This window comes from Podarcis tiliguerta, assembly GCF_965153285.1.
Source record: "Podarcis tiliguerta genome assembly, chromosome: 2".
Lineage (NCBI taxonomy): Eukaryota > Metazoa > Chordata > Lepidosauria > Squamata > Lacertidae > Podarcis > Podarcis tiliguerta.
In genome coordinates, this window is record NC_139535.1 from 119,794,741 (window position 1) to 119,815,410 (window position 20,670).

Consider the following 20,670-nt stretch of genomic DNA (forward strand, 5'->3'; position numbering starts at 1 on the left):
ATAAGTTTACCGTGAGGGGAGAGGATGAGAGGGCAAGTGGATCTGCCTTATCTCTAGGGTTTGTTGTGGCTGTTCCTTTGCACACCCCCTTCCTTCTCACCCCCCCCCCACAAGTCCTTGGGGTGGGAGAATGAGACTGAGTCATCCTGTTGCCTCATGGTATGAATCACTGGCTCAGCTCCGAAATTGTTGACCCAGATTGTTAAGTTCCCAGCAAATATTTACAGCTGTATCTGGAGTAACATCCCTCAGCCCCCAGGCTGGAACCAGCCCAGTCTTCCTGCTGGCCCTGCCTTTATGGCTGCCTCTGCATGCAAGAGCTTAGTGGGGCCTCTGTCTGGGAAGGAAAGCAGCTTTGTCAAGCTTGTGTGTCCAGGTTTCATCACAGGACTGAAGGCAGCGAACAGTCAGCTGTGATGTATTGATCAGGATAGGCAGCACAAAATAATAAAATAAAGGAGCATGTGCCATTTTTTTTGCCCAGGCAGAGAAAGGGGAGGGAGCATGTGCCAGCTTACTGCAGGTGCCACCTCACTCCCAGTACGCCTGCTGCTGCTGGGGTGGGAAAACACAACATGTAATGACAACAGGGCACGGGGTAAACTCGACTAAAGACTAAGAGAGCATGCTAGGGAACTTGACACAGCATTTCTATTTTCCATGGCAGATACCATCTTGGCCTTGAATCCTGGAAGACCCGCCTTGCAGGCCTTTCCCCTCAGCTACAGAAGACCATCTTGGCTGTCTCTTAGTGCAGACCCAGGTAACTGAGCCTCAGCTTCCACATGACTGACATGAACTACCATTGGCAGGATTGGCAACAACAGCAGCACAGACCACCTGGGCTATCTTTGGAGCTGGAGGAGGAGGAAGAAAGGACAGAGGGTGAAGAAAGAGCTGTGAGTGCTTTCCCCATCCTTTGAACCCCCTTGAAAACACCACAAACTGCTGTACCTAGACCTGTGTGTGGATAATGCAGCTGAATGGGGCACACCTGTGGGCAGCCTGAGGAAGGACCACCCACCTTGGGCCTGCCCATAAAAGTCCAGAGTGAGAGACTTGGGTGATGTCCACTGTGTCCAGGAACTCTTCTCATTGTCTGCTTTCTGTGGGTGAGCTGAGTTGGTTTGGTCCCTGGGTGAGAACCCAGAGGCTGAGGGGAGGGTGTGTTAGAAGGAAAATGAATTGTTATTGATTTATATAAATTAGTAACTTTGTATTAATGTAACATTTTTATATGTAACAATGTACTTTTGTAATGCCTTATGAGGAACGGCTAAGGGAGCTGGGCATGTTTAGCCTGGAGAAGAGGAGGTTAAGGGGGGATATGATAGCCATGTTCAAATATATAAAAGGATGTCACATAGAGGAGGGAGAAAGGTTGTTTTCTGCTGCTCCAGAGAAGCGGACACGGAGCAATGGATCCAAACTACAAGAAAGAAGATTCCACCTAAACATTAGGAAGAACTTCCTGACAGTAAGAGCTGTTTGACAGTGGAATTTGCTGCCAAGGAGTGTGGTGGAGTCTCCTTCTTTGGAGGTCTTTAAGCAGAGGCTTGACAACCATATGTCAGGAGTGCTCTGATGGTGTTTCCTGCTTGGCAGGGGGTTGGACTCGATGGGCCTTGTGGTCTCTTCCAACTCTATGATTCTATGATTCTAATATTTTGCTTAAGTTGTCTGTTGTTGCTTCTGTTTTCTGTACACACCTTAGATATATTTTTAATATATTACCATAAGTGGTATAAAAATTAAATAATAAATAAACATTTCGTGACTCCTGCAGGGCTGCTCACATTGCTGGATTCTGAAAACGCACTCAGGAAATCAGAGCAGAAGTAACTGGGATTGGTTGCAACCCTCCATCTAGGACACATGCTCTCCCTCGCTGGTCGGAAGAGAGGTGACTTGTGACTGGGCCTGTTTGGCAACAGGGACATTGGACAGGACAGCCCTGTGGCTTCAAGGGACACTGTGTTCCTCTGATCCTGTGCCTTGAAGAGTAGCCTGAAACTGGAATAATTGGCGGGAAAAGCTTTCTGTACAAAATTTCTATTTTAGGAGACTGCTGCTTAAAAACACAGGAGCAGGGTCTGTCTGTGGTAGGAATCCTACTGGGGTCTTCTAATCTCATAATCTTATTCCCACGGGGGGGGGGGGCTGTTTTATTGGCCGTTGGTGAAGCATTCACCCTGTGGCAAATGCAGCAGTGATTCGATGCCTTGCGCACTCACGTCCTGATTGTGGGTTTCTCTAAAGCCACCTGAACACCATGCTGCACTGAACGTTGGTCTGAACCAGCAGGACTCTTCATCTGCCCTGACGCTGCTGGGACTGAGGCCAATGCAAGAGTGATTGTGTGGGATTATGTGTCATGTTTGTTTGCCTTAAAGGAATATGAGCAGAGCCGAAGATATATGAGCAGGGCTGAGCTGCAACTGCCCCGAGCTACTGCAGCTGAAATGATATGACATGAAATCACTTGATAACATATTCATCAACACAGCGATATTAGGAGTTGTGTGTGATGGATAGAAGGAGCCAAGAAGTATTCTGAGTTGTTGATTGAGAGGTGGGGTAGGTGGAGGAAGAGGAGGTCCCCATGACTTCCGAGCTCAGGCCCCATAACTCAGCACAGGCTCCTGACTGGAAAACTGCCTGATGCTGCAAATCTTCCTGCTGGCATCTCCCTTTGGGTGCCTCATCCTGAGGGAACAGAATAAGGAGGAGAGGGCTGCATTGCATAGCTCTCATTCCCCAGCTTCCCTGGCCCTGCGTCCTAACATGCCTGGGCTCCCAGGCGCTTTTCTAGCCTTCTCCATCTGCAAGTTGAATGCTGGCACTTGCACCTCCACCAGTATCCCACCCCCACCCCCAATAAAGGCATTCAACTTTACCACCTCCACTACCCTGACCTGGAAGAAGCAGGCGCGCACACTGCGAGTGTTCCTGTTTCTGGGCGCTCGTTCTAAGTGGGAATGCAAGCACTGCTGGGGGAGTGACGCGCCCTTTGCTGGCCTCCGGTCCTCGCAAATGCCCAACCTGACACCCTCTAGAGCCAGCCTGACCTCCCTGTACATAGCCTCAATCTGAACACCACCCAGCTGCAGTATAGAAATCCAGTAAAGGATACTAATAATAAAGTGGGAATTATCAGGTGTGTGTGTGCTGAGTGAAGGGGCATTTGTATGTGCGTGTGAGAGAGAGGCAGAGGCAGCGTTAACATGCTGTTCCGGCTGAGAACCCTGAGGAAAGTCAGGGCGCGCTCCCTTCGCCGCTCTGGGGCAGCCCGCTCCTCAACTCTTAGCCGCCCACGGGAGCGCGCTGCGTCCGGCTCAGGGAAGCCCCTTCGCGTCCCCTCCCGCCGGGGCGGCCGGGGCGCCTGGCGGGCGCGATCGGGGGCGGGCGCGAGGCGGGGCCGGCGCGTCTCTCCCGCCCCATTCTGGCCGCGGCGCTGCCTGCGCGCCTCCCCGCGGAGTCTGCGAGCGGAGCAGGGAAGCGCCCTGTGCGATCCCGGCGCCGAGCGAGGATGGCGCAGCTGGCGAGGCGCCTGGTCTGCTTGCTGGCCCTCCTGTGGCGCGGACTTCCCCGGACGGGGGCAGGTAAGGGGCGCCGGGCGCTAGAGGGAGGCTTCGCGGGAGGTCGTCTGGGCTGCGGTCCGGGGGCCTCTTACGCGCAGCGCCGAGCGCGCGTCGGACAACGCGATGTAAACGAGCCGGACCGAAGTGGCCCCTCCAGCTCCGTATTGTCCACCCAGGCAGCCAGCAGCTCTCCCCGGGGTTTCAGGCAAGGGACGTTCCCAGCGCGATGCGGAGAAGCCGGGCATTGAACGCGGCACGTCCTGCGTGGAAAACAGGCGCTCATCCACCGAGCCCCTTCAGTTTGAAGAATGGATGTGCCATTTAAAAGAATGGCTTCCAGCAACGCCTTGGGGCAGCCCAGGTTTTTGAGGGCTACCTGTGCCAGTGCGTTTGTCACACTGTTTGAGTCTGATAGCTCAAGCTGAGAGCAGGAGACACTTCATTTCAGGGTCCTGGGTTCGAGCCCCTGCATTGCAGGGGGTGGACTAGATGACCCTCGTGGTCCCTCCCTTCCAACTCTACGATATATTATTCTATTATCCCCCTATTCCCTGGCGCCTCCTTCCACCCCATCACCAGCCACCTGTTCCACAGGTGAGCGAGCAGAGAGCCCTGCGCCGTTTGACGGGTTCCCGCAGACATGTGAGGATGTGTGGACTTTAGGTATTCACACGCATCGGAGACCCAGGACGCCTCCCTCCGAAAATCCATGCAGGGGAAAACGTCTCGGAGTAAAGCAGAAGCACCCCCTCCCAAGCCCCACCGAGATGTCGGAGGAACCGCAGCGAGGGCCATTTATCCCGCGCACATCCAATATGCATTCGGGAGGGTCCTCTGTCGAGGGAGGCTTATCTCCGTCATGTTTTGGCTGGTGCAAAGGAGGGAGGCGCCACCTGCCAGTATGGATCCAATTCCTACCTCCGTGTTTGCGACCCTTTCCAAGGGTCCATGCACTTAATCCCAGGGCGCACCCAGGGTGCTTGCCCACAGTATGATGATGGTAAATATTTATATATCACTTTTTAGTGTTCAAAGTATTCAGTTAGAAAATTTGGTTGGTTAAAAAAGAAAATACAATTTGACTTTAAAGGTGCCACAATTAATAGGGCCAGTGGATTTTTAATGAACATATTATCATTTTTAGTACAAGTGCTTATGAATGCCTCTTCTAAGCTGCTGCCTGATGCTGGCATATGCATTTGTGTCTAAATACAAAGAAAGTGTGATTCTTGCTTCAGAAACTATCCACATGTTAATACATACAAATATAATTGATGGATTAACCAACCTTAATTTAACATATTGCATACTATTGTTTGATTAAAATGTATTTAATAGAGTTGCAGTCCTAATCCTTATCCCATCACTGTGGACCTCTAGACCTTCTCGGTAGTAACATATACTTAAAATACCTTGATCCCAAACACTCATTTAGCATTCTGAGCCTGCAGAGCCTGCTCCATCTTCTGCTCCAAAGAGCAGCATCCCTTTTTGTGCTTCTGCAAACAGTGTGGTTCTCTCAAGCCTGTTGTTAGCTCCTACTTGTGCATGGATGGCACTGGTGTGGCTACAGAAGGACCAGCACATTGTGAACAGATCGTTATTAGTACATACAGATGGTGCCTGCAACAAACTGTTGTAGTTGTGAAGTGCTCGTGCTCATCATTCCAGCCATTTCCATATAAATTGGATCACTTTAACAAGGCCACACCTTAAGCTTCATTGTGTTAAGCTACATTGTTCTTATGCAATTCATGCTTAAAATATGACTTGTAGCACCTAGAATGCACACTTTAAAATATATATGTTGGTACACATGCATCCCATGGAGAACTTTTGCAGCTATCATGCAAATGGCTGCAGGATTGTATTGGATATAGCAAGGTCCATAAATTTAAAGTTGTTCAGAATACAGGGGGCAGGTTACAAAATGAGACTTGTTAAATATCTTAAAATATCTTGTTAAATATCTTCACCACTCGTGCAAAGTTTGGTAGTTTTAGATTCTGGACTTAATGGTTTTCTGTGGGCTATGTGTGTGGGCAGGTGGGTTGGGATTCCCCTTTAGATGATGCAGTAAGTCAGCCCTGCTGTGTTTGGGGGTGGCGTGAGTAGGGCCCTGGACTTCTGCCCCCGACCAAGTTCTTCCCTGATCCTCAATTGCCCCCGGTTTGTTTGTTGGTTCCATTTAAATTGCTGGTGTTGATCTGTAAAGACCCACACAGCCGAGGACTGAGCTTGTTCTCCTGCATGAACCAGCCTGTTTGCTGTGTTCACTGTCTAAGACCCTGCTCTCTGCGTACCCCTGCCTTGGGGAGTGAGGCAGGTAGTTACCAACTGCAGGGTATTCCCTCTTGTGAAATGCCTTCCTTGGAGGTATTAGGCTGGTTGCTTACTCTTCTTTCTAGTAGCATCAACTTCAAATATATTTTGATTGCATGAGTGTTTGGTGGGTGATCGCACAGAAATTGTGTCCCTGCCCTATTATTTCTACCTGCTGCATAGTTCTGCTCCCACTTTATCTATCTATCTATATATATATTTGTTGTTTAAGGCCAGCCTTATGTGTATGTTTTTAAAAATGTGTTATATTTCCCCCCAAATTGCATTTCTTAATTCTTATGTCAGCTGCCATGAAGACTGCTGTGTAGAAAAGATGAGGGGTGAGAAGTGTTTATTAATGAAATGAAATAAGTTAATAAGCAGGAATCTATGAACCACAGAACCACCAGTGTTCCTAAGATCTTACTTATAGATGGGCTGGAGGAAGAAGGCTTGCAAGGGAGATTGGATGGGGCTCCAGGGTGTGTGGGGCAAGCTGTGCAGTTTGCCTTTCTCACAGCCACCCATGAAGATGAATAACGCAGACAGGCGCCCACAGCGAGGGGCTTAGAGAAACACTGTGCAGCAAAGTGCACACTCTTGTATCCTCCCTGCGTAGAAGGCGACCCTCACACACAAAGAGATGGGCAAATACAGATGGGAAGTGGACACATTTGAATAATGTTCTCTCTGTATCTCTCTCACACACATGCACACACAAATATTCAAGTGTATATTTCTTGATATTTATTTACTTACTTACTTATTTTCATTGCTTATTTAGAGCAACTACTTTTCTCCTTGAAACAACCCAGCCAAACCTCAGAGTGACAAGCAATGCTACGATCACATTGTTTTTGCACCAGTTTCTCCTAGAAAAGGAGTTTTATGGCATCTGCTTACTCCAGTGTAAGTCTCCTTAGACTAGCTATCTAAGGAGACCTACCTTACAAACTATGCTTGTTAGTTTGTTTAGATCAGGGGTGGGGTACCTTGTTGGCCATAGATCTTTATCTCCCCACCAGCTCCTGTGGGCCAACTCACCTGTCAAAGTTGACTTGTGGGGGGAGGGATCTACTTCATCAGCATGTTCCCCACAGGGAACTCTCTGGCAAAGTGGCATCCAATAGGACTGAACCCTGCCCTTCACCCATCAGCTGATTGCACCCTGTGGTTTGGGGGAAATGGTCTTGTGGACCAACTTGGACCCTCTGGTGTCCCAAATTGTCCCACGGACTGGAGGTTCCACACCTCTTGTTTAAATTTATATTTTGCCCTTTAGATACACCATTGTGATTATGCCTTAAGTAACATAGCCACTCTATAAAGACAGTATCCATATAAAGCAGATAAACAAAACTTTAAAAACCTGTTTGGGGTGAAGAATATTGTTCCCTGGCAGCCTTGCTGTGGAGAACATTCCAAAACTTGGGGGGAGGGTGTTGTCACCGCTGAAAAGCCCTTTTCCTGGTAGCCACCCACCACACCTCAGACGACATGGTAACCTGGAAAAGGGCTTCTGAGTCTGGACAGGCACTGGTGGAGTCTGGCCACTTTCACATTCTTTGACCCCTTAAAGAGCTTTGAAAGTTAGGAGCAGCCCTTGAAACTGGGCTCAGAAATGCAGCAGAAGCCAGTGCAGCTGAAAAAGCTCCACCACAATGTGCTTGCCATGCCCCTTTCCCTGTATGCAGTCTAGCATCTGTATTCTGAACTATTGTAATATTCATTCAGGTAGTAAATGTAAAACACTTTGAAAACAGAAGCTTTGTGCAAATACTAAGTGTTATTCCTGGTGTGAAACAAGTAGCAGCAGTACCATCTAGAAAACAGGTTTGCTGCAACCTGTGCTGATTTTGCACAAGGCTTGATATGACACCTGCAGGGATCAGCATGGGGATCTATGCAATCTTGTAAATTGCAAGATACCTCCAGGTATACAAACACTAAGCAATGCAAAAGAAAAAAGAAGGAAATCTTGGGCAAGGCCAAGGGCAAGGTGATCGTTTTTACATAACAGCCTTCTGTGACTAGAAGTGCATGCAAGCTTTTGAGCAAGATCTTCAATGAGCAACGGTGGCTTGTGCAGCTCAGAAGCTTATTGTACCCTTGTGCCAAACTGCTGTGGCAAATACAAAAAAAGTTCTTTTCACCCGCACATGGATGCTGGAACATGTTTCAGGCTACTTTTGTGTGGCCTGTTCTGGAAGGGCTGGTGTGTTTCACCACGGGATGCCTGGTGCTGACTGAGTCCCTGCTGGTTCAGATCAGATCAGAAGAATCTTTAGTTGTATCAGCCACTAGCCATAGCAATAAAATAAAATACAATGAACCGAAGAGACAGATAAAGGCTTAGCTGTACAAAATACATTCTAGAGGTTTTCATCAATACCTGTAATCAAGTAATATATCTTATTCTAATTGCCCCTGCTAAAATGTTTGCATTTTTTGCTGTCACTTTGTTATCTTGATCTGCCTGAAGAAAAGGCTCTGTTGGTTCTGCCCTTGCCTTCATTGACAGTGAGTGGTGAAGACAAAGCCTGTCTGGTGAGCGTAACTGAGCATGCTCAGAGAAGAGAAAATGGTAGTGATCCACCAAATGATGATCTTTTACTGCTTTTAGGATAGGGCTGGATTTTCACTGCATCAGCAGTAAAATTCTAAGCTTAACTATCACTCCATGTGGGATGCAGCACATGGCACAAGTTTCTGCCCTGTCCATGCAAACTGCCAAGATAATAGCTTGTGGTGCCGTAGAGAAATTGATGTTTACAAAGAGGTGTAGAGTCCTTTGTGGCCTTGGCAAGGAACTGTTTCAGTGCCCCCCTCAAAAAAAATCACTTTACTGTGACCCAATAACTCTCTCTCTCTCTCCAACAAGTGAGTGCATATACATATTAAAAAAGTAAAGGTAAAGGACCCCTGGACGGTTAAGTCCAGTCAAAGGCGACTCTGGGGTTGCAGTGCTCATCTTGCTTTCAGGCCGAGGGAGCCGGCGTTTGTCCACAGACAGTTTTCCGGGTCATGTGGCCAGCATGACTAAACTGCTACTGGTGCACAGAGGACCGTGACGAGTGCACAGAAACGCCATTTACCTTCCTGCCGCAGCGGTATCTATTTGTCTACTTGTTCTGGCATGCTTTCAAACTGCTAGGTTGGCAGGAGCTGGGACAGAGCAATGGGAGCTCACCCCATCACAGGGATTTGAACTGCCAACCTTCCGATTGGCAAGCCCAAGAGGCTCAGTGGTTTAGACCACAGCACCACCCGTGCCACTGTTCAGAGCATGCACACACTGACCTGCATCCCCCGCCACTCAGGCACTGATGTATGTGACATCGGATGTCTGTCTGTGCAGTGAGTATTAAACAAACAGTCTCTCATTCATGTCACAGATGTCTGGAAATGCAGCAAAGAGCTGGCAAATGCGTTTGATCACCCTCATGGCCATTGTTGATGCTCGGTAGTGTTAACATCATCATGTCAAACATTTGCTAGGGGAATGCAAGATACTCCTGGCCCCTTGAGTAAGTTCTAGCATGGGTCTAGGACAACTACAGCAGGGGAAGAGAAGACTGATAGTATGAGATCTTGATGCTTTATAATGGCTTGGCAGCTGGACCCAGAGCTGGACAAAACAGCTCTGTTCTCTTTAACCAGAGCTGAATGAGGGCATCAAAAGCAGAAAGGCCCAAGACATTTGAGCCCAAGAAACATCTACAGCTTCATTCCAAGCTCGTCAGAGACTTGTTTAGACATGATGAAGAAAAAATGAGAGGCCTTTCAGGCAGATGAGCTCAACGTCTGCACCTGAAGTGCCACAGGGATTGAGGGACGGCTCTAGATGACAGTTGCCAGGAGATGTGCTTTGTCTGCATGCATGTAGCAACAAGCTTGCGGGCATCAAATAGTGGTCAAGAGCAGAGATAGATAGCCATACGTGCTTGGTCTCTGTGCGATTTGGATGAATGTATCTCTTTTTGTCAATCGCCATTTGATTTCCACCAAACATATAATCACTGAGGACTGATGCTGCTTATTCCACCTCCTTCTAATTTCCACTGTCTCAAGCGCTATATATAGGAACATTTTGCAGAGGACTGGCAGTGCTGCCAGGACTTTTAATCAAAGAATGATAGAGCAGGAAGGGACCTTGAGATCATCTTGTTCAGGGCACACTGTGTGGTGCCCTCCAGATGTTGCTGGACTGCAACTCCCATCCACCCCAGCCTGCATGTCCAGTGGTCAGGGGTGTGTGAGTCCAGCAACATCTGAAAGGCCCACAGGCTCCCCTTCCCTGTCTTGTCTCACCCAACCTCTTGCTCACTGTGCATGTGTCTCTCACAAACCACATGTTCAGGCAGGGGAGTGGGGGGTTATCCTTGTTCTGTGGGCCAGCAGTGCAAGTATGTGAGGGTGGGAGAAAGGGAGGGCTATTACTATGCCTAAAAGTCTATCATAGTTCAAAATAGTAGCCCTAATAACAGGGAGCACTTCTACGGCAAGGCATTTTGTTTCCCATTATCATTGCTCCTATCACCAACGGCTGGGAGCAGCTGAAACCCTTCAGTCCAGTTTTCCCTCCTTGTGTGTGTCTGTTGCTGCCCCCCTACAACAACTGGTGACCCCCATCCACAGCCGCCCCTTGCTCCACACAGGTGACTTGCTCTCCAAATATAGTTCACATCCCCCACAACCTCTGTCACCACCCCAGCTGCTTTGGTGCAACAGCAAAATGCTGACCCCCCCCCCCCCGCCACGGTGTCCATTTGATGGGGTAATGTTGCAATGTAGGGACGTGATCAATTGGCCTTTCTGTTTTGTCTCAAAGGGTAGGAAGAGCAACATGTCCCCAGCCCAGGGTCTCCTTTCTAGACTGTAACCTCTTATCCTGTGCAAGTAGGTTATGTGCAGATTTCCTGAATGACTACAGTGGTACCTCGGGTTACATATGCTGCAGGTTACATACGCTTCAGATTACACACTCTGCTAACCCAGAAATAGTGCTTCAGGTTATGAACTTTGCTTCAGGATAAGAACAGAAATTGGGCTCCGGCGGCACGGCAGCAGCAGGAGGCCCCATTAACTAAAGTGGTGCTTCAGGTTAAGAACAGTTTCAGATTAAGAACGGACCTCCGGAATGAATTAAGTACTTAACCCGAGGTACCACTGTATTAGCTAAGATTTTGGGAGAAGATGTTATTTGGAAGATGCATTTTGCTTCTGATTCTCCATAGTGTTAACTTCATGAGAATGATAAGGAAATACTTCTTTGGTTCTTGCAGCTTGTGTGTTCACAACCAACTGAATCAGAGTATAGATCACCCACAAATCCTGCTAGTCCACATGGAGTAGCAGGATCGTGGGCAGGGGAGAGAGAGGAGGAAGCTGTTTTTGCATCCTTTATTTATTTATTTGAAGATATTTATACCAGTCTCCATTATTGTTTCCAGAGAAGTTTCAACAACTAAAAACAATAAAATTAAAATACTATTTAAAATAAAACAGTAACTAAATTCATAAAAAATGTTTAAGTTGCTCAAAAGCCCAGGCAATGTGTGTATAGCCTATGCCTTAAAAGGAGTTGTTCAAGGTACCCCTTTTTTTGAGGCACTGCTTTCTTTTCTGTTGTGACTAGTAGGAATGTCACGGATGTATTGACACATCTCTTGAGGGACAGAGAAAGTGGGTGTAGAGCACACTTCAGTTTTTCTAGAACCTGCCCACTTTTATTTAAAAAGAAAGGAAAAAATAATGATGGGCTGATGTTACTCAAACTCACTGATCTGCACACACAAATTGGCACTGGAAAAGCAATGCTTGTTTCACTTCAGCACTCATGCCATAGAGACTCATGGGAATAAATCATCTGGAAGCCCTCTAATGATTAGACATGGCGATTGATGCAGGATACAGCACCCTGAGAATGTTTGGTTTTGAGTTTTAAAAAGCATAAGTTTCTAGCTCTTGTGATTGCAGAGAAGAACATGAAAATAAATAGGCAGTCAAGAAGTGCAGGTGGAGGAAACCGAGAAGGGCTTTTAGGGAGAGAAAGTGGCACATAACGGCTAAAAGACTGAGCTGTGAAACAGGAAGACCCAGTTCATATTTTGCCTCTGCCATGGACTTGTTTGGTTTTATAACATGGGAACAGTAATGCTGACCTACCTTAAAAAAATAAAATTATTTATACTTTTCAAATATATACATTTCACTGATTTTACAATCATTTTGACATTTTAAAACTTGACTTCCTTCCCCCTCTTTCTGCAATTCCTTAAATTTATTTTTAATATCTTCTGCAGATCCAAATTAACTTAACTTACTCATTTATTTATCACACACACACACACACACACACACACACACACTTATGTAGCTGCAGGTTATTACAATAATCCTGCCAGTGTTTATATCTGTTTACAATTGATCTGTAAATATTAAATAAACCATTTCCATTCTTTTATAAAAAGTTTGTTATCTTGATTTCTTATTCTTTCACCATTTCTGCATATTCCACAAGCTTTTGTATCCATTCTTCCTTTGCTGGGACTTCTTCTTTCCAGTTGTGGCCAAAAATGCCTGGTAACGCTGACCTACCTTAATGCTATGACCTACCTTACAGAGTTGATGTAAAGACCACATTTTGTGATTGTGAGGAACACTTTGAAAATGGAATATTGCTGTTAATGTTGTTATTTCTACAGGGAAGGGGAGAGATTCTTTATTCAACATGCATTTCACTTTTGCAAGATTGCGATACCAGCAGAGTATCTGGCTTAGATTTTAGCATCCAGACAGGCTCAGCTTCTAGAAACACATAGGAGTGTGTTTGCTGATGTTTGGTGTTTGCTGATAACTTTTGTGAAATACCACAAGCTATATCCGAGCTGAGTGGGGTTTTTGGTGGTCCCAGGGTGGGACTTAAATTTGCTCAGCATCTCTTGGTTCTTCCTTGGTGATTACTGTTTTACTGGTCCTACAGTTCACCTCTCCCCATTTTTCATAACTCGCCAACCTACATTTGCCCCATTTCCCCCCACAAATTCTAGTTTTGAAATGCAGAGAAAGCCTAAATGATTTCTGTATTGCTATCCCAAAGCATATTACTCTCTTGCTCTCTCCCTCTTCACCCCCCCCCCCCCGTGTGTACACAGAGACACACACACATACATATACCTCTATAGGCTGTATCAAATGCTAGGCCTACTCAGAGTCCTCACTGAAATTAACGGGCCTAAATTAGTTATGTTAATTAATTTCAGTGAATTTACTCTGAGTAGGATTAGTAATGGCTGCAATCTTATCTATCTGGAAGCAGGCTGCATAATTTATTCCAAATCACCCAACATGGGTCTTCTTGTTGCAGAATTTCATTTTGTTTTTTATTTAAAAATCTTTGTTTGTTTTGATTCATTGTATACAAAGTTATGGTTGAGAACAAGGGCTGGGGCAAATACCTTGGAGTCAAGAATGCACACAGCTGCTTGCATTCTGTTCTTTGGCCTCATTCCTGGACAGCTAATACTCAGAAGCATGCAGTTTCAACCACAACTTTCTCTGAAAGGGGGTCAACTGGATATCAGGTCATATAATGTAGCCTGCACTTCCATGCCACACAGGATTGCAAGTACTGCTGCCTGCCAGATATGTCCCAGTATGGCAAGACTTAAGGTGACATTGGTGGCTGCAAATGCCAGTACTAAGGTCTGCCAAAACTAGGCCATCTCAGCTGAATGTAGGAAGCTATCTTCTACCTTAGTCAAACTGCTGGCCCATCTCATTCAAAATTGTCTAGACTGCCTAATAGTGGCTCTCCTGAGTTTTCAGATGGGAGTCTTTCCCAGCCCCTTACCTGTTTGAACCTGGGACCTTCTGCATGCAAAGTAGGTGCTCCAGCCCCAGCCCCATAACTCTATGATTTTTGCACAATCATAATCCTAGAACTAAGAGAATGACACGCAGCCTGGGCTTCCAATACTAAACTGAAACCAGCACTAAGCTGAATGTTAAGAACTAAGACAGCGGTCTTGCTCCATATCCCAGTATCTCTATGTATTTCTGGCACTGGCAATTAGAAAGGCAACCAGGTGTGTCAAACACCAGGTATACGTTAATTGTTGCTAGCCACTCTTGGCAGTGGGTTTCAATTGGCAGTCACAGGGCCAAACGATCATATAGATGGATGAAAGGATTGAAAATGATGTGCTAGCTGGCCACACAGGGCTCTTCTAACCTCTCTTGTGTGGGGGAGAGAAAGGCATGGATAGACATGTGTTTATATGGAACAGTGCTTCATAAACTGTTGTCCACTGCAATCAAATATTCTGCTTTTCTTGTACTGGGCAGAGTTTTGCATTTTCCAGCTGTATAACAGACACATGGGGGTAAGCTTGAGAGGCTTCCAAACAAAAGCTTCACTGCTTCATTTGCCGTTTCTATGTGTAACTCAGTGCATCAATATGCTCATGTGGCTGGGATGAAGTGTGCCTATAGCTTGTGAGTGCCTATAGCTTTCCACTGCAGTGCCATGACTGAAAAGGCATGTTTCAAAAGGCAAGTTCTAAAATATCAAGAGGTATCATATGTGTTTCCTTGTGGCTTTTGTCTCTTCTTCTCCTCCCCTACTGATGCTTCCTCGCTATTGAAATGTAGATTGTAAGCTCCTTGGAAACCCTCAGTTGTCATGTATATTGGAAGTTCATGATGGATATAATTTGCTGCTGCTGTTATTAACTATCATCACCCCCATGCAGTTTCTTTATTTTGAAAATGTCTGTGCTGCCCTTCAGTGAAAACCCTCAGGGCAACATATAATGAAAACCAGTAGAAATACAGAGCATAACAGAAATGAAATAGCAGAAGCAGCAAGAGAAACAAAATAAAATTTAGCAGAATGGACAAAATCATAACCAAGACTAGCTTATACTACTTGCTGAAATGCATGTGATTCTGGGAAATGTTCAGTGTTGTGGTATATCAAACATTCTGTTAGTGCAAGCATTTCTGCTTGTCAGATAAAATGACCCCCCTCCTGCTCTGGGGGGTTCTTCTGTGCCCCTCTGAGCCAATTTCATGGGGCATTGGGGCTCATGGCGGGAAGGAGGGTGGGGAAAGCCCCTTTGCATAAGCAGAAGTCCTTGCACATGGCTTCCTGCCCATTCCATTCCATTATTATTATTAACAATAACATGGTGGGAAAATACCTGTTCAGGTTCCTGATAATGGCACTTGCTGCTGCTTAGAACAGATGACAAGATGGACCTCCTGCTGCTGACTTGGACCTTGACTTTCCACTCATACATTTGTAGTCACCAGGACAACGTTCATTTTCTCTGCAGTGGTGGTTGATTCTCTAATCCAAATGTCACCAGCTTTCCCCTTCATATTCTCCCAGGACAGTTTGTTATCATTGCTTTATACTGGAGGGTTTTATCTGTTTAGACAGTATGGATAAGTTAATGTTTTTTGTATTTGGCTTCTGAGGAAACTGGAATATTTTCTAGCTCTGGAATGAGGTGAATGATTCTGTGTTTGGTGAGACTCTGTGTTGTGTTTTGCACATCTCTCTGCATTGGGGTGCCTGTTTGTGCAGTTGTTCCAGGCAGCCACTGCAGACAAATTGGCTTCTTGCTGGTTTTGAGTCAGCTTTCCACCTGCTTCTAATATTAGGATGGTTCCCATGGGCTGCACCACTTATTGTTCAGCACCATGGACAGGTCACCAGGGAGGTCACCTGTGCTCAGAGAAGGAGATTCAATAACATGCAGCAGCAGTAGGTGGTGCTTACAGGTTTGACATCATTGGCTCGGGGGTTGCCCTGGAATTTATCTTCTTTTACTGCTGGGAATGGAAAATCCAGATTTTGGCAGGTCATGTAGATGAGCCAATGGGGACATACGCCCAGCTGTGAACATCTGGCAGGCAAGGGCTCTGGCTGGAGCTCCATGGCCCATGTATCCGGTGGAGGAAGACTTGGCTGGCCTGTTTCCTTTTCCATATTTTTTCCTCCAGTGGAGCTGTTGCTGCCTGAGCTGGTAACTTGTCAGTGTATCTAGCAGCCCCTGAAGCTGAGCCAGGGACACTCATTACCTGGGGGCAGGGATGGTCCCTAGGCCTCTTTCATTTAATCAGTGCTGAAAAGCTTCTGTGTGCTGAAAAGTAGCACCATTTTATGTCTGTTGCATGCCCCCCCCCGATGTTTATGTATTTGCTCCTTTCCTGTTGCTGGATCCTTCATCACACTAGGAATGCTTGGATAACGGAATCATCCTCATTGGCACTCCTCTACCCGAGGGGTCTGCAGTAGCACAATTTCTGTGGTGCCAGGAATCTATAGCTCCTGACTTCTACAGGGACCATCACCAGGCAATCCTGCTACTTTGCTAAGTAATGGAAGAAGCCAGACACACAGGGGAGCTTTCCCCTCTCTCCTTTCCTGTGGCTCCCTCTGAGGCGTATAAGCCACCAGGAGGGTCTGGAACCTTGTAGCATCTCTCCAGCCCTGCCCTTCCTTACCTGGCTGAACAGCTTTCTTGTGAGCAAACAGCTGATCTAACAGCTTCCTCCTATTCTCTACACCTATATCCCAAGTGATTCTATCATCAGCACATTATAGGATCTAGCTTTAAAGGTAAAGGGACCTCTGACCATTAGGTCCAGTTGTGACCGACTCTGGGGTTGCGGTGCTCATCTCACTTTATTGGCCGATGGAGCCGGCGTACAGCTTCCGGGTCATGTGGCCAGCATGACTAAGCTGCTTCTGGCGAACAGGGCAGCGCACGGAAACACCGTTTACCTTCCCGCTGGAGCGGTACCTTTTTACCTACTTGCACTTTGACGTGCTTTTGAACTGCTAGGTGGGCAGGAGCAGGGACTGAGCAACGGGAGCTCACCCTGTCGCAGGGATTCGAACCACCGACCTTCTGATCGGCAAGTCCTAGGCTCTGTGGTTTAACCCACAGCGCCACCCTAACTACTAGTGATACCTGAATTGGACTTACGTCTCTGCATACTCCACTCTGTAGCTTCAATTGGATCTTGGGTACAAGAGGTGATGGGGGTGGAAATAGTGGTGCTGAAATTCCTAGGATAATGAGGAGAAGAGAGTTAGGGCTACATGCAGCTTAGCAGAGGAAAACCCATTTCCACTTGTCAGCCAGCCATTTTGTATTGTCCATGGAGAAGCCAGCTACTCTGCTGGCCTATTGTATTGCATGAATATTTATTTTATTAGCCACCTTAAGATCTTCTGTTCGAAAAAAAAAGAGATAGGAGTTAATTAATAAATCAAGTGCGATGGTTGTTCAAAGAGCAGACATAAGAGACAAACAAGGTGTTTTAGCTATCTTGTTCAGGGAGAGTTGTGGGGAGGGATGGCTTTTCCCCACCTAAAACTGATCTTTCTTCATCATAGTGATGGTATTTTCTCCTGCGGTCAGTACTGACTTACCGTATTTTTCGCCCTATAGGACGCATATTTCCCCTCCAAAAATGACGGGAAATGTGTGTGCGTCCTATGGGGTGAATGCAGGCTTTCGCTGAAGCCTGGAGAGCCCCTCTCGCTCTCCAGGCTTCAGGAGAGCCCCACCGCCAGCCCCACAAGCTCGGGGGACAACGGGGAGGCAGAACGCCGCCATCCCGCTGTCCCCCAACTTGGTTAGAAGGCTGGCGGCGGGGAGAAGCCTGCTCCTCCCCGTCGCCAGCCCCACAAGCTCGGGGGACAGCTTCCCGCCCCAGCCCCGCGCCTGGGGGGGGGGATAATTTTTTTTCTTTATTTCTCCCCCCAAAAAACTAGGTGCATCCTATGGGCCGGTGCGCCTTATGGGGCGAAAAATACGGTATGTGCACACCCTTTCTTCACAGTTAGTCTACTGGGAATCTAAATTTATCACCCGTCCCTTCCATTCAAGCCTAGTTTGCGCTGAGCCACTTCAACCTGCAGGTGAGGGAGGAATCTTTATTGATTATCTGGCCTTCCATACTAGCAAAAATTCCTTGCAGAAGAGCAAGAACCCCAAACCATTGGTGAGAAGAGTAAGCAATAACTTTCATCTCCCTTGTTCCCTGCTTCTGTACAGAGGAGAAATATATGTCTCCTCCCGTATCTGCACTGTGAAGCAGCCCAGCCTAGATGACACAGGTTTATTATTTCCCTGAGAGCTAGGCCTCAGACTTGAAGCCTGGTGGGGTTTTCTGCCTGCATTCCTCTCTTTGGTACCAGCACATTATGTTCCTTGGGATCAGATCCTGACTACATGAGGCGGGGCCTGGGATCATCTCAGTTTGGGGCAGAGCAGGTCAGGGCTGGAGCCTACAAGCAGCCAGAGACCACCCACAGTGCATTTTTTCCAAGCCACTTGCGGTTCATCGTTTCCTCCTCACCTCCCAGGCTGCAGCTTTGTGAATAAGCCTCCTCCTTCCCACCCAAGCTTTCCTAGTATCCTTCATTCCATCCTGACTCTAGCCCTGTCCCTTCTCCACATTTTTGATGCACACCAGGGCAAATTGCAGATGAAGTGGGAGATCCCTTATTTAGCCTTCCAACATCTTTTTTAATAGGTAAAAACACAGCCATGAGGAGAGGGAATTTAATCCTGCCCCCCTTGCCATTTTCCTGAACTGCTGTTAGCCCCAGGAGGGGAAGGCAATGGGCACAGTATAGGTACTTGTGTTCCTGCTGGGCCTAGAAGTGAGCTTGGGGGACAATTTTGATCAGGGAAATGGCACTGGAGGAAGGGTTAAGCCACCTTTCCTCAGTGTGATGGCCCAGATCCAGTTTTTGCATTCTCCTATGCCTTCTTTCCAGCTTAAAAAGATGTCTGGAGATCCAGTCATGGACCTCCCATGTCACATGTACTTTTGCATTCAAATCCAATTCAGAGCTTTTTGCTGCCTGATGTTATCCAAAAACATTGTGGGGGAATGATAAAGACACAGAATAAGCGATGCTGGGTCCACTTTAGCCCTATGGTTTTCAAACTCCCTACCCACTGGGAAACGTTTCCTCGATTTGCCAGCCAAGGACTCTTTGCACGTGTCATTGCAGGAGATTTGGTTGGAGGCAGCTGAAGACTAAGTGGCTAGTGGCTCCATGCAGGCATACTCTGTGCTTCCCTGGAGAAGGTTGGACCTCTTTTAAAGATCATCTTGCCATGGGATCCTGATAAACTTCCCTGGAACTCCATTTGGAAAGGGCAGATGCCATTCAAAGTTATGCTACCCGTAAGCAACATCGACATCTGTTAGCTAGAAGCTAATAGCATGAAACTCAGCATCTGGTAGTCTGAGGAGTAGCATAGACATGGAGGTTCAGGTTTGGGCTATTTATTTGGGCTATAGCAGTGAGAGCTGCAACAAAATGTTTTATTGAACTTATTTCAGATTTTAAAAATATATTTTGTTACAGGTTTTGTTTATTTAAAAATTGGAGCCTTTTTTAGTTCAATATTTCAGATGCTCTCAGCAGAGGCAGTCAATGACATTTGCAGCCAACTCAGAATGGAGCCTGGCTGGTATCTGTGGTTTTGATTTCCCACCAATCATCCTAGAATATTCCTGATCTAAATGGCAGGTTGCTCTGAACCACAATCTCATTTCTCTTGTGGCCTCAGACACATAGTCGGGTTGGGTGATATTTGTCTCGCATGCTTGTGTGAGCCCTTCTCATTGTCTCTGGGTGTGTACTTGCATGAGAAACTGTGTCATGTGAGTCAGAAGCTCATAGATCTTAACCATGGCAACTTCTTCAATCTGAGAACTTTGGAAAAATGTGCTTTCCAGATTGCAGATGTTGTTGCAGCCAAGATCCATGAACTCTTGGCTTATATTGCATGCTTGCTCACATGAGCACGCACTCCTGAGCTGCTGAACTAGCCCTCAGTTTTTTCTCCCCTTTGGCTTCTGATGTGAGATTTTGTACAACTCTTGTTTATTAGATGGAAACAAAAAATCTTGTTCACATCTCTTTGTGTTTGGAACACTGGCACACAGAATGTATCCATCTCAGCTTACTTTAACATGAACAAAGGCAAACCGCATTAGGGATTAATTCAGAAGGCATGTGTGAAACTTTATGGGCAGAATTCCATTTTCAATCCCCCTTTGCTGGCTCTAAGAAACGGATTTCCGTGGGAAATCTATCTGCCTGTTCAAATTTTAGTTAGCCGTGTAAGCACACTGTCATTCTTTCAATAATGTCAATTGCTTGTTTCTGTTGAACCACCCTCATTGTTTTTGTGCACGTGTGCATCACACACAGTTGCACTGAATCATGGGTTTTGTAGTCTCAAGGCTGGGGTGGGGCAGCCTCTCATTAATGGGCAGTTCCTATACCTGCCACTGTATGTGATGAGGCTGCAGCCAGAACACTTTCTGCTCCAGGAGTGGAAAATATGGGTGGGATTCAACTCACGAGCTCTGCCAGCAGAAGCCTATGCAAAGACTTCTGTTAGTGCACCAAGACCTCTTCCTCTCCTTGCCCCGCACCCTCCCAAATTGGCTCTGCAGAGGTTCAGGGTAACCCCTGGAATAGCACACATGGGAGAACAGGGCAGGTTGTTCCATCAGGCAAGCAGAAATTCTTGCACTGATGGAGCAATAGGTTTAGCGTGATGAATTCCTCTCTGAGACCCCCAAATAAAAATTGCTAGGTAGGCTGTACCCCCTCTTTAAAATAGCCAGGTAGGCTGGGCCTCCCTCGAATTCCATCCCTGTTTTGCCCCTGTTCCTCTGCTGGCTTACCTTCCCCCACTGCCGACTGTGGGAC

At 46.8% G+C, this 20,670-nt stretch overlaps 1 protein-coding gene across 4 annotated transcripts in view; it reads left to right on the forward strand.

The window, feature by feature from the left end:
* Nucleotides 1-3,470: 3,470 nt before the first annotated feature.
* The window catches only part of COL5A3 (collagen type V alpha 3 chain), a 117,163-nt gene continuing 99,963 nt past the window's right edge, over nt 3,471-20,670 (forward strand). For 3 of the 4 annotated variants that reach the window (XR_014508261.1, XM_083428176.1, XM_083428177.1), the window contains exon 1: nt 3,471-3,602. Coding sequence is in view for 2 of the 4 variants with exons in the window: in XM_083428176.1 (XP_083284302.1) it covers nt 3,530-3,602 (73 nt within the window). In the remaining 2 variants the exon portion in view is untranslated. The remainder of the gene's footprint in view (nt 3,603-20,670) is intronic. The other variant, XM_083428180.1, reaches the window with a different exon arrangement.